Source organism: Indicator indicator, chromosome 1 (assembly GCF_027791375.1).
Source record: "Indicator indicator isolate 239-I01 chromosome 1, UM_Iind_1.1, whole genome shotgun sequence".
Classification (NCBI taxonomy): Eukaryota; Metazoa; Chordata; class Aves; order Piciformes; family Indicatoridae; genus Indicator; species Indicator indicator.
This window is the reverse complement of record NC_072010.1, coordinates 59,166,788-59,185,101: the sequence shown is the minus strand read 5'-3', so window position 1 is coordinate 59,185,101 and position 18,314 is coordinate 59,166,788. Positions and strand designations below refer to the sequence as shown.

The following is an 18,314-nucleotide window of genomic DNA, read 5'->3' as shown; positions in this document are numbered from 1 at the left end:
TCCAGCAAACAGATTAAGCTTAAAAAACAACTGGAGATCACCAAAATTTGTCAAAGAATCCTCCTGGATTTCTATGGAAGCTGTTTTAGTAACACCATTTTATAGGAGTGGAGACATTGCAGAGGCAATTTTAAAAAAATCAACCAGAAGCCAAAAATCCCACATACCACACAAATTATTTCTCAAAAAAAAAAACATGGAATGAGAAGAGTTGGAAGCTTTCAGTGATTGATCAGTTATGTCAAGGATAATGAAATGGCTGTAAAGGTTGAAGACAAACCACTTTTAACACCCATGCACCAAAACAGTTGCTGAAGTTAATCAAAATTTGTCTAAATTAAGGAATTCAGAAACGTATGCAGCCATTGAAAGTCATTGCTATGTTAGCTGGTGGCATCCTTGGGAGGGAGCAAGAGATCGAGTACATCAGAGCTGTGTGGAACAGAAAATCTTGTGTTCATTCTGCTGACATGACATGGAATCTAGGACAGCTGATGATATCACACAGGGAGTAGAAATAGCTTTTGGCATTATAGGATCAAGGTTAAAACAAGATTAAAGCTGAGCTGGTCTGAATGTAGCTGGCCTGAATAGTATTGAATATAAGCTACCCAAACAGTTCATAGCCAACATTAATCAAGATGTTATTGTGTTATGCTCTAGTGTAAAACCTTAGCTTACTCTTTTGGATCTCAGCTGAAACTTGAAATAGCAGGTAGGTCTTGTGTTTGTGTAATGTTTACTAGTTAATTCCCCTAAACAGCAATAATACTTTGCTTTTACAGAGGCCTTAAGGAAGCATAAGATTTTTAAGTATGAGCTTGCAAGACAGCTCAGAATGCCAGCATTAATAATATGGTTTTAAAACCACACTAATGCCTCCTTTCAGAAAGCAAATCAAGGTCTGGTGCAATCCAAGCTAACAGTACTGTAGAAGAGGCCAAGAAAGGAAATAAATGGCCATGTCATTTGCCAGCATAAATTCTCACTCCGTAATCACATTTGTCTTAATTCTCAGAAGGACAATGCTCTTTGTTACTGGGAATCTTGAAAATTTTAAAATAGTGGCAAATACAATAAAAATAAGGAACGTTTTTATTTTTGTATGTTTTAAACTAACCATTTTTCATTAAAATGAAAGTTCATTCCCATCTCTTTAACCAAGGAGTTGCTCTGAGAATAGTAAATTAAGTAAATGTTGCTGACTTCTTAGAACCAAATCTGCAATAAGTCAGGTTGAGCGCCTGAGCTGAACGTACGCACACAGGCAACAGCAACCATCTCGCACGGTTTCATCGCTCTTTCACAGGGTCCTGCTGCTTGTTACTAAACCATACATGAAGGAGAGACAGAAATTCAGAAAAAGGAAAGAGGGAGGAACAGTGGGTTTGCTGCTCTTCTTAGTACTTTATGAAAGCAAATTAAATTAATGTATAGTTAGTTGAATTAAGAAGCTCCTTAATGTCTGAAATTTTGAAAACCATACTCCATGTCCTTTATTCTTTTTCAGCTGTTTCAGGTATATGCTTCAGAGCAAGACCACTGCTCAGACTGAGCCACACAGAGCAAACATATGGAAGCAAGCTGAGCTGCTGGGCTGCTTTGAATTATGTGGAACCTTGGTCTCACCACAATGCTGCTCAGTGTGTGCAGAGCATGACTTCAGACTAAGGGAGAACTTTGTGGAAGCCACCATTAATATGACCAAGGACTTTGGATGCCCTGAGACTAGACAGCAACAAAGCAGGAAGAGAGTAAGTATTAACTTGTATCCCATGCCTAAATGATTAAATCTTCCTTTAGGTCTGAAGTTTAATTCTGAGTTTGTAAATGACATTTTGTAACCTTTTTGAAAAGACCAAGCATCGTTTCAAAATGAATATTTCATTAATTCTTTTACTCATGATGGAAGCCCTGAAATCTGAACAAGCAGTGCATTCTTTCCTAAGCTGTAAACCAAATGCCAGCAATGGCATTTCCAATAAGCTCAGCTCCTTGGGATGTTTTAAAAATTTGCTTGCTTTACTTTTCAACTCCTTAACAAATACTTATGGAAAGTCAGGACAAGAGAGCTACCAATAAATCTCCGATAAATTCAGAAATACAAATCCATAATTTCTCACTATTTCTCATGTGGCTTTACCTCTTTTCAGCCACAGTAGGACAATTAAAATAAATATATTACTGTGGAAACATGCATATTTATGCAGATGCCAGCCAATGGGAGAGTAACAATTGGATTTCATAAGGCAGAACAGTTGATCCTCAACTTGTAGTGGGGATCTACTAGTCTTTTCCCTTCTTAGCGCTTGTTCTTCCACATTGAAAATGGGGAAGATGAGAATGTGTTCCTTACTTGCCTACTTTAGCACATTCTAGAAACGCTTTACTCAATTTTTATTCTTTAATTCCTTAACTGCATCCCTAAAGAAAATAACAAAAAAACCCAACCCGACTGAAAAAAACACCCCAATCAACCAACCAACCAACAACCCCCCCCCCCCAAAACAACAAACCAAAAAACCCACAACCAAAACCAGGGCTCAGAAGCTATCCAAATTCTTCAACAAAACATGCAAAATGAAGTAGACGCTTTTCATTCCCTCCTTCTCATCAGGGCTTACTGAGCAAGTAGGTCTAGAGAACTTTGATTTGCTAATTACCTTTTATCCAAGATTTGATTGAGTTTGCAGATCGTGCTACAGAAATTTAAGCAATAGGTAAGGCTCAGAATTCTTCTGAAATTTCCAAAGATTTCCTTTTAAATGGAAGTTTCCCCATGGAAAGTTTCAACCATGTGTTGAAGTTTGAAGAATGAATAAGGAAATATCTTTATGCATTCTAGATTTATAGAGATGAGAGGTAAATTATTAGTATGATAAACCTTTCCTCTTGACCTATTTCACATTACCAGAAAGCAACATCTTAAGATTAACTCTAAAATTCAGTCCTTATCTGTGTGTTTATGGCTTGCTCTTTAGGTTGATGGGAATTTTCTAAATCAGAATAAATTAAATGGCATGGACTTTAAATGACTGGTAGTCTCTTTGCAAGATTATATCAGCAATTTTATAAATATCTAAGTTTTCCACTTTATCCTTATGCACATGATACATGTCACTCAAGTTCTAATAATCTGTAATTGCTCTTCATGTGACAGATGTGAAAGTAAATTCGTGGTGAAACAGCAAAGCAAGAAAAGGCTTTTTCAGACCTTCACTGCCTGCATAGTCCTTTAAAAGGAAGATGCTTTCCCTTGAGCATATGCAGGTGCATCAAGGCTAAATCCTTTTTCCAGCATTAGCATCGTCTGATCAAAGTTGTGCATCCAACCTTCATCTGAAACTGCGGGTCCCCATTAGCAAGTCTGTAATTCATAGAGGCTCAAAATGGTCAGGTAGGGCAAAGTTTAACACTGTGTTACCAAATATGATACCAAGCACAAACAGAAGTTTCAAATGTGTAAGAAACTACATATCCTACAATACAAACCACATGTAAGGAAATCAATCCTCTTTTATTTGGCACTCATTAACTAGTATCTAAAATACTGCATCCAATGATGAACCTCTCTCCAATACATGAAAGTGGTAGGCCAGCAAGGTGGTTGCACCTGGAGTACTTGCCCCACAATGACAGGCTGGAGGCACTGAGCTTGTTCAGTCTGGAGAAGTGAAGGCTTTGGCTGCACCTAAGAGTAATCTGCAACGGTCTGCAAGGAAGCTGTCAAGAGGATGAGGCTGGGCTCTTCCCAAGGGTGCATGGCAGGAGGAGGAGAGATAGTAGACCAGAGAGGGTCCAACCACAAAGTTAGGAGAAAGTCTCTCACCATGAGGACAGTAAAGCATTGGAAGAGGTTGCTCGGAGAGCCTGTGAGACTCTGTCTTGGGAAGTTTACAAGATTCATCTGGACAAAGCCCTAAGCAAGGTGGAGAGATTTCACAGCTGAGCCTGGTTCTAGCAGATTGGTAAAACTAGATGCTTTCCCATTGGTTGGAGGTCCTTTCCAACCTCAATTGGTCTATCAAGAATTACAAATAATATATAATCGAGGAGGAAAAAGACAAAATGTGAAGAGCATTATTTGTGAGCATACTTATTCTTTAACTGATTTGTTTTCTTTTTTTCCCCCATGAGATATCAGCTGGATGGTTGCTATTAAAGACACTAGTCCTGCCAACACTAAAATTAGGTGCTTAAATTTACTGGAATTGTTAATGCTGGCAGTGCACAATATGTAAGCCCTGGCAGGACTATATCCATAATCCTGAGGCCAGCTCCCTAACTGGCTTGTTAATTTTCATTTTAAGGGTCAAACAGATGTAATCTAAAGGAACCTGATACAATTAAGCCATAGGGTTTCCTTCTGTTTTTTTGCTAAGGCTTTTGTTTTTCAAATCCTATTCCATGTCTTTAATGCCATCATAGCAATGATTGCATTTGCAGGATTACATCTTAAATTTTGCTAATTTCATATGTTCCAGAAGGCTACAGGCTCACATTAGTTCTTATTTAAAGATGTACAGAAGTTTAATTAACTTTTTGCCCAAGATGATAAAAATACATGAATTTATAGCAACTGTTTCACAAGTACTTTTAAAATTTATTTATTCATTTATTTCTGGTATCTTTTTACAAAAGGTGATGCTATTTTATGAATTTATTTCACTGTGGAGCTCAAGACTGATCCTTTATTTGGCTCTCCAGTCATTTGAAAATTAACCAGTCCACTCTGTTACCAGTGAAATACTGCTCTGCAGCACCAAGTAAGTGCATGAGTACTAAAAAAGCTTTGAGGCGTACACATGGGGTCTCTTACCAAAATACGAAAACTATCCTAGTACTTGAAGAACACAATTTAAAAAGCCCCAAACCCTCAAAAAACAAACAAACAAACAAACAAAAACAAAACCAAAAAAAACCCTGCACAAGCCCAGACCAACACCCTAAGAAGATGATACACAAAGCCGTGCTCCCGTACTACACGGCTGTCTGGACAGCGGCCGTGCCGCTCACTGAAGAGGTAACTGCAACTGAGCTTTTCTCCATTTCGCTCATCGTTTGAGTGTTCCGGAGGCAGCGAACGCATTTCCAAGTCGCTGTGGAAGCATTTTCCCTGACAGGACCGCCAGCCACTGCGGACTCATGGCCTGGCTCCCGGACCGTTAAGCCCCGTTTTTCCGCAGCTAGGAAGCTTTAGCCACTCGCAGTGAAAGGTGGTTGGGTTTGTAACGCGCGTGTGTGACCGGTATCATCTGCTCCTCACCTGCTCCCTCCCCGGCGCCGGCCCGCAGGCTGCCCCGCCCGGCCTTCCCCCGCCCCATCCCCGCGGCCGCCCGCCACCGCCGTTGCCGAGAGACCGAGGGCGGCTGCCGCCGCCACTGCTGGGCGAGCTCCGCCGCCTCGATCCACCGCGGGGACGACGGCGTACGCGGCAGACACACAACCCTAACACCTCACACACTAGCGGGGGCCGGGACCGGCCCCTTCCGACCGCGCCATGAAGGGAGATGCTGGCGGTAGGTCGGAGGCGTCGGGCGCGGCTTGCTGCGCGGCGCTCAGCTCGGTACACGGTGGGCCCTGGCTTCTCCCCGCCCCCTTCCCTGGCCCCTCGATCGCGGGCTGCTGCCGTGGGTACCCGGGGACGCTTGCGGCTTCCAGGGAGGGGACGGGCCCGGCAAAAGGCCGACCGGCTCTGCGCCCACCCTTCTCGTTGCCCTCCCGAACTGTCCTTCCCCCGCGGTGGGAGGGGGCTCTCCGGGCCCGTCTCGGGGCCTGCTGCCGCTGTGCCTCACTGTTGCTCCGAGGTCCCTCCGCATCCCTCAGTGGGGCGAAAAATCACCTTATTTTGTTACTGATGCACAGCGGGGCCGTGAGGTGAACAGGCCTCTCCATTTGTCATAGGCTGGGGGTGCACTAATTTAATGGGGCGGTCGTGAATGGGGCCGGGGCGAGATGGGTTGTGGTGTGGAGAGCTGCTTCCCTGAGAAAGCACCACCTGGCTGGTGGCAACGGGATTTGGTGTGGCTAGAACGAGGTCCCAAGGTCTGAAGTCCGTCTCAAACGTGCGGGTGAAGGGGTCTCAAACACCGTTCATTGAGTGGAGACAGAGGTGCTTAACAATTTTTGTTGTTGACATACTTTTATTTTAGCAGTCCCGGTAATGTCAGAGACGTTTCTAGGAAGTATGGAGATTTCTTTTTATTTTTATATGGAGATGTATCTTTTAAGTCAGCTATGATTTGGTCAGTTACCCACTGTTGCATTCTGAGTCATTCATAAATGGAATAGTAACAGTGATAAAATACTGACTAAATGCTATTTGAATCCTTTGGGTCTTAAGCATCTTCAATTTCCTGTTTAATTTAATTATGTCTCTGTTTCCATTTTATTGTACTACAGCCATGTCCCACCTGCTCTTTAAATGACCAAATGGAGACATAGTGCATATTGGCAATGAACTAAGGTGTGCTGCATAAACCACAAAGTAAAAAAATTTTAATGGAGGGAGAAAAAGTTTACATTTCTTTGAGTTGGTCTCCGGCTGCTAGAAGACTCCAGCTTTCTGCAAGTTCATGTGTATACCTTTGGGAACTTTGTGCTTCAGAAATGTAAACCCATAGTATTTTTGGTGGGTCTTTTTTATTTTAATCTGAAATTTGGTTCATCACAGTTCATTCCCATTTAAGCATTAGCTCCTGGAAGTACAATTTACTCTGCTTTGACTTATTTCCAGGTTTTGAATGTTGCTGGTAACCATGTGCACTGTGTAGACCTGTGTTGCATTCGTCCAAACCCAGGTCCTGAGTTGGAGTGGTTTCAGATCTTAATCTTCATCATAGGAGATGAGTAATATCAAGCTGTGTGGCTGGGGGTAATGGGCTACTGGACCAAGCACTGGAGAAGATGAAGTCTTGGATGTTTGTGGATAAGAATGTCTTCTTAAGGCCCACGTATCTCATGATGACATAGAACTGTTACTGGCTTCAAAGAATTTGGGTTTCCTCCCCACTCTCCTAGGTATTTAGGAATTCAGACAAGAATGTAAACAAGAATTTTTATGTGTTTATAAAACAGAGATGTTGCATTCACAAATTAGTTTTATTGTGTTACTAATTGAATAGCATGTGTCAGTGTTTGGAAAATTACTTGGATTTTCTGTAATTTTGGGCATTAGATCTTTTTGGAGTTAAAGAGCAATGTCAGCCTAATATGGGCATTATGGGTTGAACTGTATTTTATTTCCCTCAGCCACTGGAGGTTTTCAAGACTAGGCTAAAGCAACCTGGGTAAACTACAGTAGCCTGATCAGACACCAGAATTGACCCTGCTTGAGCAGGACATTGGGCTAGAGACCTCCCAAGGGCCTTCCAACCTGAGTTTGCTTATGATTATATGATCTTAGTTTTCCTTTTTATTTTTTTTCCCACCCAGAACAAAGCTTTTGGTTTGGGACTTTACTTCCTGGGGCATTACATTAAATTATTGTGTTTATGAAGATGGTAATACAGTACCAAAGGTTATGGCTGCAACTTCTAGGAACTGCCCTCCAGCAATGAGAATCTATGACATTGCATTGTTTTGCTAGCGATTTCTTAAATGATGAAAAGGAAAGAATTTGGGAAGGGGAGGTGATGTAGAATATTCAAATTTCTTAATTATTTTACCAAAAACTGTTACAATGCTAAAAGAGTATAATCACTGTTTATTTTATTTTTAAATGTTTTTAAATTATGAGAAAATGTGTGTACAAGATTCTAGGTACACCAGCATGTAATTAGTAGGACAACAAAATCCAAGCAACATTAAAATAATCACTTAAGCAGGCATACTGCCAGCCATCTGCCTACAAAGAAACTCCTTTCCACCCCTGCTTCGTTCTGGGAAGAATGCCCTTACCCCTTTCTTTAAAGCCCTGAAATATAGATCTGCAGTATTTATAGCAGGTTACTCAGTGTGAAGGTATTTTAGAGAGAGGATGAGTTGCTCCGTGCATCCTCTCAAGAATGTCCTGCTGCTGCCTGCCCCCCTGCTCTCTCAGAGGACTATAACACAATTTCTACCTGGACACGAGTAAACCACAAAACCAAATCCCAGAATTCTGCCCTCATATTTTTTCCAGCATGATTCATACTAAGCATGTTGCTGTACGTCTGTGGGCTCTTACAGACTTTTCTGTGGACTGTATTGCAGTATACTAATTCTAGGCCAGCAAGTGATGGGTAGGTGGCCCACGATCAAAGTGAACTTTCAAAGCAGTCTAGCTTCGTAGGGAATACGTTGCCACCTGTATATTCTCTACATGATATTACTGTGCATTTAGTGGCCATCACTAAATTTTAGCATTTTATCCACCACTCTCATGGAGAAATGCCAAAGAGTATATTTAAACTGTAGGGCTGGGAAAGTTGCCTTGTGGTCCAGTCATGTCAACAGCCAACATGGAGGGAGACAGGATGCTTATCACTCTTGCTATTTGGTTTCCACAGAGGGAAAAAGCTTGTTACTTATACAGGGAAGTAGCTGCTTCATACTCAGATGCGTCCCTTCTTTCAGGAAGGGGTGTGGTGGCATGGACCTTGGTGTGCTCTAACAGGACCGTTTGAAAAATCGTTTTCAGTTGTTTTTTTCTTTTATTCAACTCAGCTTCTTAATTGTAAAATGTCAAAATGCTAGCCAATTCTGTTTAAAATTAAGAAGTTAATGTAATGACTGCATCATGGCACCATGTGTATGCATGTGTATCTTCTGGATGTTAAAAGGCTCATAGTAAAAAGGAGTTGTGCTGTGACATTACATGATAGTAGTAATGAGCTGTATGTCAGGTTCACATAAGATCTGCTTTTGTATACAATGTGATACTTGATTCTGTCTGATGAGTAGGTCTGAATTATTTTGGTTGTGTCTGAGAGGAAAAAGATTTAAGAAATGCATATTATGTGAGCACTGTCCATAGCCTATAACAAGAGACAACACAGGAGACATCTTAGGAGCAAAGGGCTAAAGTCTGGACATTTACCTTTTTTTGAGACAAGATGTTCTTACATTGGAAGCCTTAAGCAGTTGTTACAGTTTCCTTGATCCAAGAACCGCAGCACAGCATATTGGGTCTTAGGTGCCATTAGTAAGTGTAAGATGTCTCCATCTAGTCTTTCTAACTTGTATCCAAATGACTTGAAAATGTGAATGTAAGTGATTTTTAGGATATTTCCTTTAGTATACCTTATTTCTGAAGAATCCTGTCTGGTTTCACTAAATACTAAAGTTTGGTCAGCTATTAGCATTGTACTGCGTTCAAAATAATGAGGTCTTTTAGGAAACTCTTTTCAGATGCAGTAACAATAAAGCACAAAAAAGTACTGAAATTAGTTTTTCCTTGAAACTTGTTAGGAGTTAATAACATATCTGCAGTGGCATGTGTTACAGGGTTGTCATTGGAATTCCATTTTGACCCCTCTAAATTTAACTCTGTACTGTTATATATATAAGTTGCTCACTTCAAATATTTTGCTACATGAATACAAAAACTGAAATGCCATTCGCCTATACCTGCATTCAAAGTGGAAGAATAAGACCTTACATTTTTCCTATAACTACGTAATGCATACTACAGTTAAGAGCATTTTCTTCTTTAAAGGTAGCCTGTAGTTTGTTGGGATTTTTTTTGATGTATAATATGGAAATAGAGTTTCCATCTGGGTGTTCATATCTACTTCCTGCCACCTATTTTAACCTTCACAGATAGTAAAATGTTCAAAGGTAATTATTTTCGTAGAAATGTATGTGCCACATTGTGTGTCTCAGCTCTGGGAGAAGTTGGAAGGGGAGCTGACGTTTTCAGAAGAGAGAATTGGTTTTGCAAAGAGTGTTTGTAGGTGGCCAGCCCTGGGAGAAACTTCTGGCAGTGCTTGTCGGATCTCAAGTGACAAAGTCAGTAGGCAGCGAGAAAAAAGTATGTTGGAAGCCAGACTTTGCTAATCCCAATGAAGTGTCTGATTTTTTTAAACTCCATAAATTATGATTAGGAATATCTGCTTTATTTTCTTGTTTATTTTTTCTGTGGGGTCATTTCTCAACTACCTTCTTACTCTACTGTATACAGAGAGCTTGCCTAATAAATGAGACAGGTTTGTCAGATTTTGATGTGTGGGATCAGATACTTATTAAAATTTGCTTTCTGATTTTTGTAGGAAGTGCAAGCTCCCATCAGTAGGAGTGTCTTTGTTTTTACTGTGGATGTCACAAACTGCGATTTGTCCTTCTTCAGACTTTTTTCTCAGGGGCACAGTGGGTCCTGAATTTACCAACTATTGTTCTAGCATATTTAGTTTCAGCAGAAGCTGCAAATTTAGAGGTTCATGGTGGCTTAGAGAGTTTAGTGTTTGCCAAATATATCTGCAGGTTCAGGGAAAGGTGAAAAGGCTGACCAAATGGATCTGAAGGGCCTGTGTGTGAGTAATTTCCTGTTTAGTTTTTGCGGTAGTTGTAGGCTATGCCTTTAAAAATTTTTCATAGATCTTGAACAGAAAGTGGTAAAATGTAAATAAATCACTATTGGGTGTAAAAAGGAAAATAATGATAAGTTCTAAACAATCCGTTGGACAGAAAACAATCTTTCTTTCACTAACTTTGTGCTTCTGCTGGCTTCAGTTTGACCTTGGCTGCATTGTGTTGGCTAAGTCTAACAAAATAACCCTCTACTCTTTTCTCTTGTTCCTTTGTGTCCAAGGGGGCGGGGGGGAGGTCAGGGAGGGAGATGCTGTTAGCTTCTGGCCTGGTTTTTGGCCAGGGGGGTTCTTGTGCTGTTTAATTGTAAATACCTGTAAGTATTGTAAATACTGTGTATTTCCTACATATCCATTGAATTTCATTGTAGATTGTAGTTTTGCTTGTAAATACAGCTTCATTTGCTTCCAGCTGGGCTGCTCTGGCAAATTTAATGCTGGGGGGGAATTTTCAACCCACCACAGTTTTCTTCCTTTAATTTGCCTTTGCTTCTAAAAATAGAGGAAAGATTTAAAAGCAAAGATACTACACAATTCTGTGAGAAGATCGACACCTGTGCTGTGGATTTTCATTGCTACTGTAAAGAAAATACTCTGAAGAAATATGGAGTGGAGGTAGCCCTAAAACTCCATGATATTTTTTTGTCTCAAAACCTGTCTTTGCCCTGAACCCAGCATTTCTTAAAAAATCTGAAGCTACAAATACATCCTAGAGAATGTATTAGGCCTTTCTTCTTAACAACAAGTTGTGATCAAAGAAGATCTAATGATGTATGTCAGAACAAATGTGGGAACTGTAGGGGTGGATTTTGTAGTTGGGGTTAGCGAGGACTACAGCCTCCCATTAGCACAGCTTGCTGTGGTGCTCACAGTGTGTCATATGCTGGAAGGAGTTTGTGCACAGCTCCCTTCCTCCTCTTCACCTTTCAACTGGTTCCCCCTTGGAGAAACAGATGAAAAAAGCGATTGGAGTCCAAGAGTTAAAATTCTTTATATGCATGCATGGCAGAGTTGTGAGGCTGCAGTAGGCTTTGTGTTGTTCTACAGTACTTGTAAAAAACTGTGTGTTAAAATTCTTTATATGCATGCATGGCAGAGTTGTGAGGCTGCAGTGGGCTTTGAGTTCCACAGACACTTGTAAAAAACTGTGTTCCATGGAAAAATAAAACTAATGAGAACAACAACAAAAAACCAATTATAAATCAGCCACAAAAAAAAAAAAACCTATAAAAAAAGAAAAAAGCAACCATGATATACTTTGAATAATTTTGCTGAAGACATTTCCAGAAGATTCTTGGCTTGTCATCTTTATTCTGCACCTTTTATGTGGGCATTTCTGCTTATTTGAAGCAGAGAAGTAAACAAGCTGGTTCTTAAATTCCATAAACATTTCCTCCCTCCCACTGGATTGATATATAGGTCATGATATGTTTATTCAAGGCCATCCGATCAAAGTAAGAATTCTGATCTCTTCAGTTGCCACATTTAAGTAGTGAATGGACATCTAAAGTTCACGATACTTTCTGTGCCCAGATTAGTTTAAAAAAAAGTGGTAGTTTTAGACTATGCCTTTAAAATTTTTCACATATTTCGAGCAGACAGTAGTAAAAATGTAAATAAATCACTATTGGGTGTAAAAAGGAAAATAATGATTATTCAAAACAATTCCATTGGAGGGCTATCTCCCATAAGACTTGGTTCCCAAAACAATTTTCTCTCTTCTCTCTTCTTCACTGGGGAGATACTGACAGGCTTTGCTGACCTTGGCTGCATTGTTTTGTCTGGTATTAACTTTCTCTGCTTCTCTGTCTTCCCTTTTTACAGGGGTGTCAGCAGAGGGTAGGGAGGGGGGAGCCATTACAGCTTCTTCCCTGGTCTTTTGGCCAGGGGGGTCCTAGTGCTGTTTGTTAACTGTAAATACCTGTAAATATTGTGAATACTGTATATTTGTACATATTCATTGCATTCCATTGTAGATTGTAGTTTGGCTTGTAAATACAGCTCCATTTGCTTCCAAACTGAGCTAGTCTGGCAAAGTTAATGTTGGGGGGGGGGGGAATTTCCAACCCACCACAAAAAGTAATAAATAAAAGGGTAAATGGAAATTTCATTAGAAGGGTATGGCTAATGTTCCTAGACATCAGATGCATAAACAAGAAATACTGAAAAAAAAAAAAAAAGGCATAAAAAACAACAGAGCCTTTCTAATAGCCAGTTGGTTACTACCTGTTTTCTTCCCCAATGGACATAGCTCATTATTTACTGTCATTTATACCAAAAAAAAAAACAAAACAACTAGTGGCTCATCAGTGATTCACATCATGAGGATTTTTTTCATAATTATTTATTTTACATATCTTACTGATTTTATTGCTAGGTGTTTTATTAAAGAGTTGACTCGGAGCATTCTCATTGCCATAACCAGAAATGGGAAACATAAAATTGTTATTTTGTTCATTCACCTCCCAAAGAAACACATTTGCAAGGAACACTTTTTAGAAAGTGTCTTTTTTTTTTTTTTTAACTCCTAAAGTCTTGAGAAGCACAGCTCCCAAGACATTGCAGTAAACCTATCACTGTATTTAATGAGTGACAGAATTGTCTTTCATGAACAGTCTGTTTCTCCTTGGTCGATTGTATCTTCTTCATTGCTTTGGATTTATTTAGACTCTGGGATCCATGAACTGTGTTTGTGGGGAAGTCAGTAATAAGATCTAACCCACCTTTCTACTCTCATGATGTATCTGTTAGTTGTGGCTCACACTGATGAATATAAACAAGGCTCAGTCAGTGCCACCTATGCAAGAATTTCCAAACATGGCCTGATCTTGTCAAAACATCACATTTTCCTCAGTGCTTTCATGTTCCAACACAAGTCCCAGTGACGGCCAACTGTTCAGCTCATGGACAGATAATTGCTAACAACAACAAAAGTATTATAAAAAAATCTTGTTAATAGTAGCATATTGCAAAAAGACTTATGATTTCAGTAAAGAACACCAACATCTGTTGGTTGCTTATCATTGCCTGTTTGCCTTTGGTATGTTGGGTTTTATCTTAGCCTAGCATAATAAATGGAAATGTCACTATTAAATGGCTCCAGGTCAAATCCATCCAGTGATTATTCTGTGTTTAAGTTCACAGCAATAGCATTCTTTGCATATTGGTACACATTTTCTGCTAGCATTCCTAAGCTTCTGGTAATTGTTTGAGTTGTGTACCTTTATGTAAATTTTTATGAACTGATGAGAGTCATATCAGTGATTTATACAGGCAAAGGTTTTAAATAAAGTGAAGATCCTGTTACTCACTAAGTACAAAAGCAGTTTTCATGGAAACAATATGTTGTAGGTTATTTATAAAACTGTTCAAAACTCATTATCAAATGGTTTTAGTGAATTAATGTGTTCTCTTTTTGCCTTTTTTTTCCCAAGCAGGTTTCATGATTATAGATAACAAAAGTTAACTTCAGGATGCTAAAAAGGAAACAGAGTTCAAGGGTGGAAGCCCAGCCAGTTACAGATTTTGGTCCTGATGAATCTTTGTCAGACAATGCAGATATTCTGTGGATTAACAAACCAGTATGTATCTCTTTCCATAGTTACTAATTTTAAGTTATATGTAACTCGTATTGTTTAATTGATTTGCACAGAAGATTCTGAAATAGATACTTCTTAGAAACAAATGTTGAGCTATAGTTGCTAATTTACTGGCTCATTTTTTGCAGAGTCCAAAACTAAATAAAAAGGTTTCTTTTGGTTGTTGCACAACAATGGGGTGGTCAAGCAGTGCTTGCTGATAAGTTCATCTCCTAATATTTTTTTTTTAAACAGCCATCCTGTCAATTCTTCCATTTCCTAACATGTTTATAGAAATTACAGTTTAGCTTTGCAAAATGAGCTTTTGAAAAGGATGTGAAGAAGGAGCATTTCGTTGCTAAAGTAGTAGCTAGCAGTTGGCACTTTTGACCTTCAAAATCTCTCCTTTCACATCACTTATGAATATAAAAGTGTATTTTGACTGATTGTTTTGAAGTACTATTCATCTTTTTCTGATATTGTTTAACCTATAGCGAGCCCTAAGAAACAGGTGGATGTAGAAGTGTCTGGCAATTTGAAACTGGGGAAAGCTTCACTGGGAGTAGTTATTAATAGAGTGTGAAGTAGTAAGAAAATACTTTTACTGTGTAAATATGATTATTTTGGTTAAATTGTTTATTTAACAGTCAGTGTACATCTGGGATTTCTATATTTTCAGTCATTCATCTTTTTGCAAAGAAGGCATTTTCACTTTTCTCCTAAAGTAGTTATATATGTTTTTACTTTGTAAAAGCTGAAAGTTGAATATTCTGAAATATTGCACATTGCAATTATTCTGAAATAATGCACATTGTTGGCATTGTATTCATTTGATAGAACTATTATCTCATTTCTGGGATGGATCACAGATCCTTTCAGCTAAAACATTTGCAAGCCAGAACTCTTAGATTAATTCATGCTAACATAATCTTAAGTAGAATGTTTGTATTTACTACTGTAATAAGCTTAAAATATCATTGCAGAAATATATGCTGGCTTATTTATGTTTCACAGTACATGTTTTTTGACGGAATATTTTTTTTTTTTGTTCTGCTGGTGGCATAGTTGTGTATTGCTTAGTGTGTATAATACTGACATTTTACTGTTTTTTATCTGCCACACTTCAATACTTAAAAAGTCAGTTGAAACAGGATTTGAAACAAAGCCGATATTAAAGGGACTTGAGAGATCATTCATCAGGTGCCTTCCAATTCCAAATTATTAATTTGAGATCAGAGTATGCAAATGATAGAGCTATTCAATTCAGGTTAAATATCATTATACTTAGGTGAGCATACAGTCAATATTAATTTGAGTGTTCTTGAGTATTCTTGATACCAAAACGTTTGAAGTGGTGTGAAAAACAGTTATAAATACTTTGGTATTTTTTGTTTCCTGTTCTTAAGTGTCTTTTTTCCTTCTTGTTGTTTTGATAGATACGACCTTAACAACTGATTCATTCCTCTTGCCTGACTTCAAGATGTGTCAATGGTGTTGTGGTAGTTTGAGCTCTGAGTTTAGGAGCTCAAATGATAATAGATATAAATTTCCCCCCGCCCCTCTCCCTTTTTTTTTTTCTCGGCAGGGTGGAGAGAAAAAAGGGAAAAAAAAGGGGTAGGGAAAAGGGAAAGAAAAAAAATTGTGAAAGAAATGTTCTGAAGTCGGTTTGGAAGTAGGAGGAGTAAATTTTTTTCTTTTTCCACAAAAGGGAAAGGAAAAAAAAATAATTTTTTACATATATATATATATATATATATATATCTATCTCTATCTCAGTAACAGGGGGGGGTTCACAGAGGTGAGGGATGAGGGTAAGTGGGAAGAAAAATATACAAAACCAAGCCTGGATGGCCTTGCGTTCCCCTGGATGTCGGTGGATTCAGTTGAGAGAGAGAAAGGGCCCCAGCCACGTGGTCCGGTGCAGGAGGCAGTAACAGCAACAGCAGCAGGAGATCCTCTCGAGCGGACGAGGCAGGAAAAAAGGAAAGAGCAGCACGATGTCCGCCCTTTTTATAGGCTTGCTGGACAGGAAGGGGAAGTGGAATAGACCACCTCTGAGTCAGGGGACCACCTTCTCCCAGCAGGGGAGGGGCCAAGCCCTCCTCAGATTAAATTTCTTTTGTCCACCTGGGGCTGGGTTCTTCTCAGCCCCATCCAGGATGGGTGTGCCCCCCCACAGGTGTTTTGATGTAAAAGAAAAGAAATCCAACTTTAAACCCCTGTACTGATACATTCTGCTTTTTTCATTAGACCTGCTGTGACTGGCACTGAATACCAGCCTTATTAATAATGACTGTAGTGGCTCTGAGACCTAAGTAGTCATGGAAATTAATTGTTCTCTTATAGCAACAAAACTTGTTGGGAACAAAAGCGAATCCTGATATTAAGAATTAGCTTTCTGTGACATAGTAGCTTTTCTATTGCTTTTCTTTTTGACAAACAGAAGGGTACTTTTAATCCCTATGTCTCTCACTTAATTTTTGGAGTTGTAAACTAATTTAAAAATCAGTTTATCTGAATGTGGAACTAAAATTTTCCATTAAATTTTCATTTATTGCATTCCCTCAGTTTATAACATCAGTTTATTCCCCTTATTGTCTGTACACAGATATGACAAGTTGTCATTTTAAAAGAAATCGAATTATAAAAACTGGAAAATAGAAATTATAGAATCCTAATTCTCAGTTTCCTTCCTCCTAGTTCTGCCCAAATTAACTAATAAAATCATGTGTGTATATATATATATATAAAAAATACATAATATACATGTATGTGTGTGTTCATATATAAAAAAACTAAAGTCAAAAGAGTGGTTATTTTATAATGAAGGCCTTTAATATGTGGATCATGATGTAAAAGAAAGAATGCAAACGTGCTTTTACAAGAAGTGTCAGAACAAGTTGTGGAGGCTAAATACTTGAGTTTCAAATCAATCTTCCAATGTCTTCATTATTTCTCTTTTTATTTTTTTCAGTGGGTACACTCATTGCTCCGAATCTGTGCCATCATCAGTGTTATTTCTGTTTGTATGAACACTCCAAAGACCTTTGAGCATTATCCTCCCCTCCAATATGTGACATTTGCTCTTGATACTCTACTGATGTTTCTTTACACTGCAGAGATGATAGCAAAAATGCATATCCGTGGGATAGTTAAGGTAAGTATTTAAGCAGTATTCTGTATGTGCTGAAGAAAGTGTTCTGAATATTGGCTGGTGACATATGGTACTTTTTTTTTTGTTTTTTTAACTTCTCAGCTCTTTTTGGAATGATTGTTTTTAACTGCAGGCAACACCATGGCATATAAGCAGAAAAGACAGATAGACAAAGATGCTACTTTACTGCATATTGAATCCTTCCGATATATAATACTGACATTCATAATAATGGTTTCCTCCTAAGAAATGGATCCTTTTCGTTGTAGGAATCTGAAGAATTAAAGGAAAAATAAACTACACGTATGTTAGCAAGAATATTTTGTACGTGTTTGGAAATCCATATGTGGACTTAGAACTTTGATTTTAGTTTCAGAAGTCTGGCTGTGTTGTTGTGTGGTTACTTTATTTAAATAAGAACATATGTCTTAGTGTGAGCTAAATGAGAAAGTTATCTTGCTTTAGTGAGTTTTTTTCATTAATATAATGCATTTTGGTAAACAAATGCTTCTGTTCTCATGTTCACTGCTATTGCTGGACTAATTTGTGTGTAAGTAGGTAAATGTAAAGCTGCAGATTTTTTCAGTAACCATTATATTGTAGCCTTATTTTTACTGATAGTTTCCAATCTTCTATAAAAATGTACAAATTCAGCTTACATCAGAAAATCCATCTGCAGACCTTATTGGCAATACAGTTGTGTCACTATTGCACAGAATAGACCATCAGTGTATTACGCTTACCTTTCACTCCTGAAAGGTCTGGTGACTCCAGAGGCATCTGAGGTTGTATTTAGCTATTCATTTTTTTCTGCATTTTAAGATAACATTTTTTGTTCACTGCCAAACTAAGCTACTATGTCATCACACTTAATGAATATTAATAGTAATTGTTAAAGTATCTTTAATATTAATGTTTAGGAAGTTAGTGAAATAAGGTGATTCTGATAAAATCTTCATGTGTTGCATGAGGCCAGAGTAATCTATTGTGAAGTGCTATTTCTGGAGACTGCCTGTACTCTTTTTTTATTCAGAGATGTCCATTAAAGAGGTCAAGATGAGGACACAGGATCCTGAG

At 38.6% G+C, this 18,314-nt stretch overlaps 1 protein-coding gene across 2 annotated transcripts in view; it reads left to right on the top strand.

Moving 5' to 3' along the window:
- The first annotated feature begins 13,978 nt into the window (after positions 1 to 13,978).
- Positions 13,979 to 18,314, top strand: part of NALCN (sodium leak channel, non-selective) — a 217,427-nt gene continuing 213,091 nt past the window's right edge. For both annotated transcript variants that reach the window (XM_054400249.1, XM_054400241.1), the window contains exons 1-2: positions 13,979 to 14,086; positions 17,058 to 17,240. In XM_054400249.1, the coding sequence (XP_054256224.1) occupies positions 13,979 to 14,086; positions 17,058 to 17,240 (291 nt within the window). The remainder of the gene's footprint in view (positions 14,087 to 17,057; positions 17,241 to 18,314) is intronic.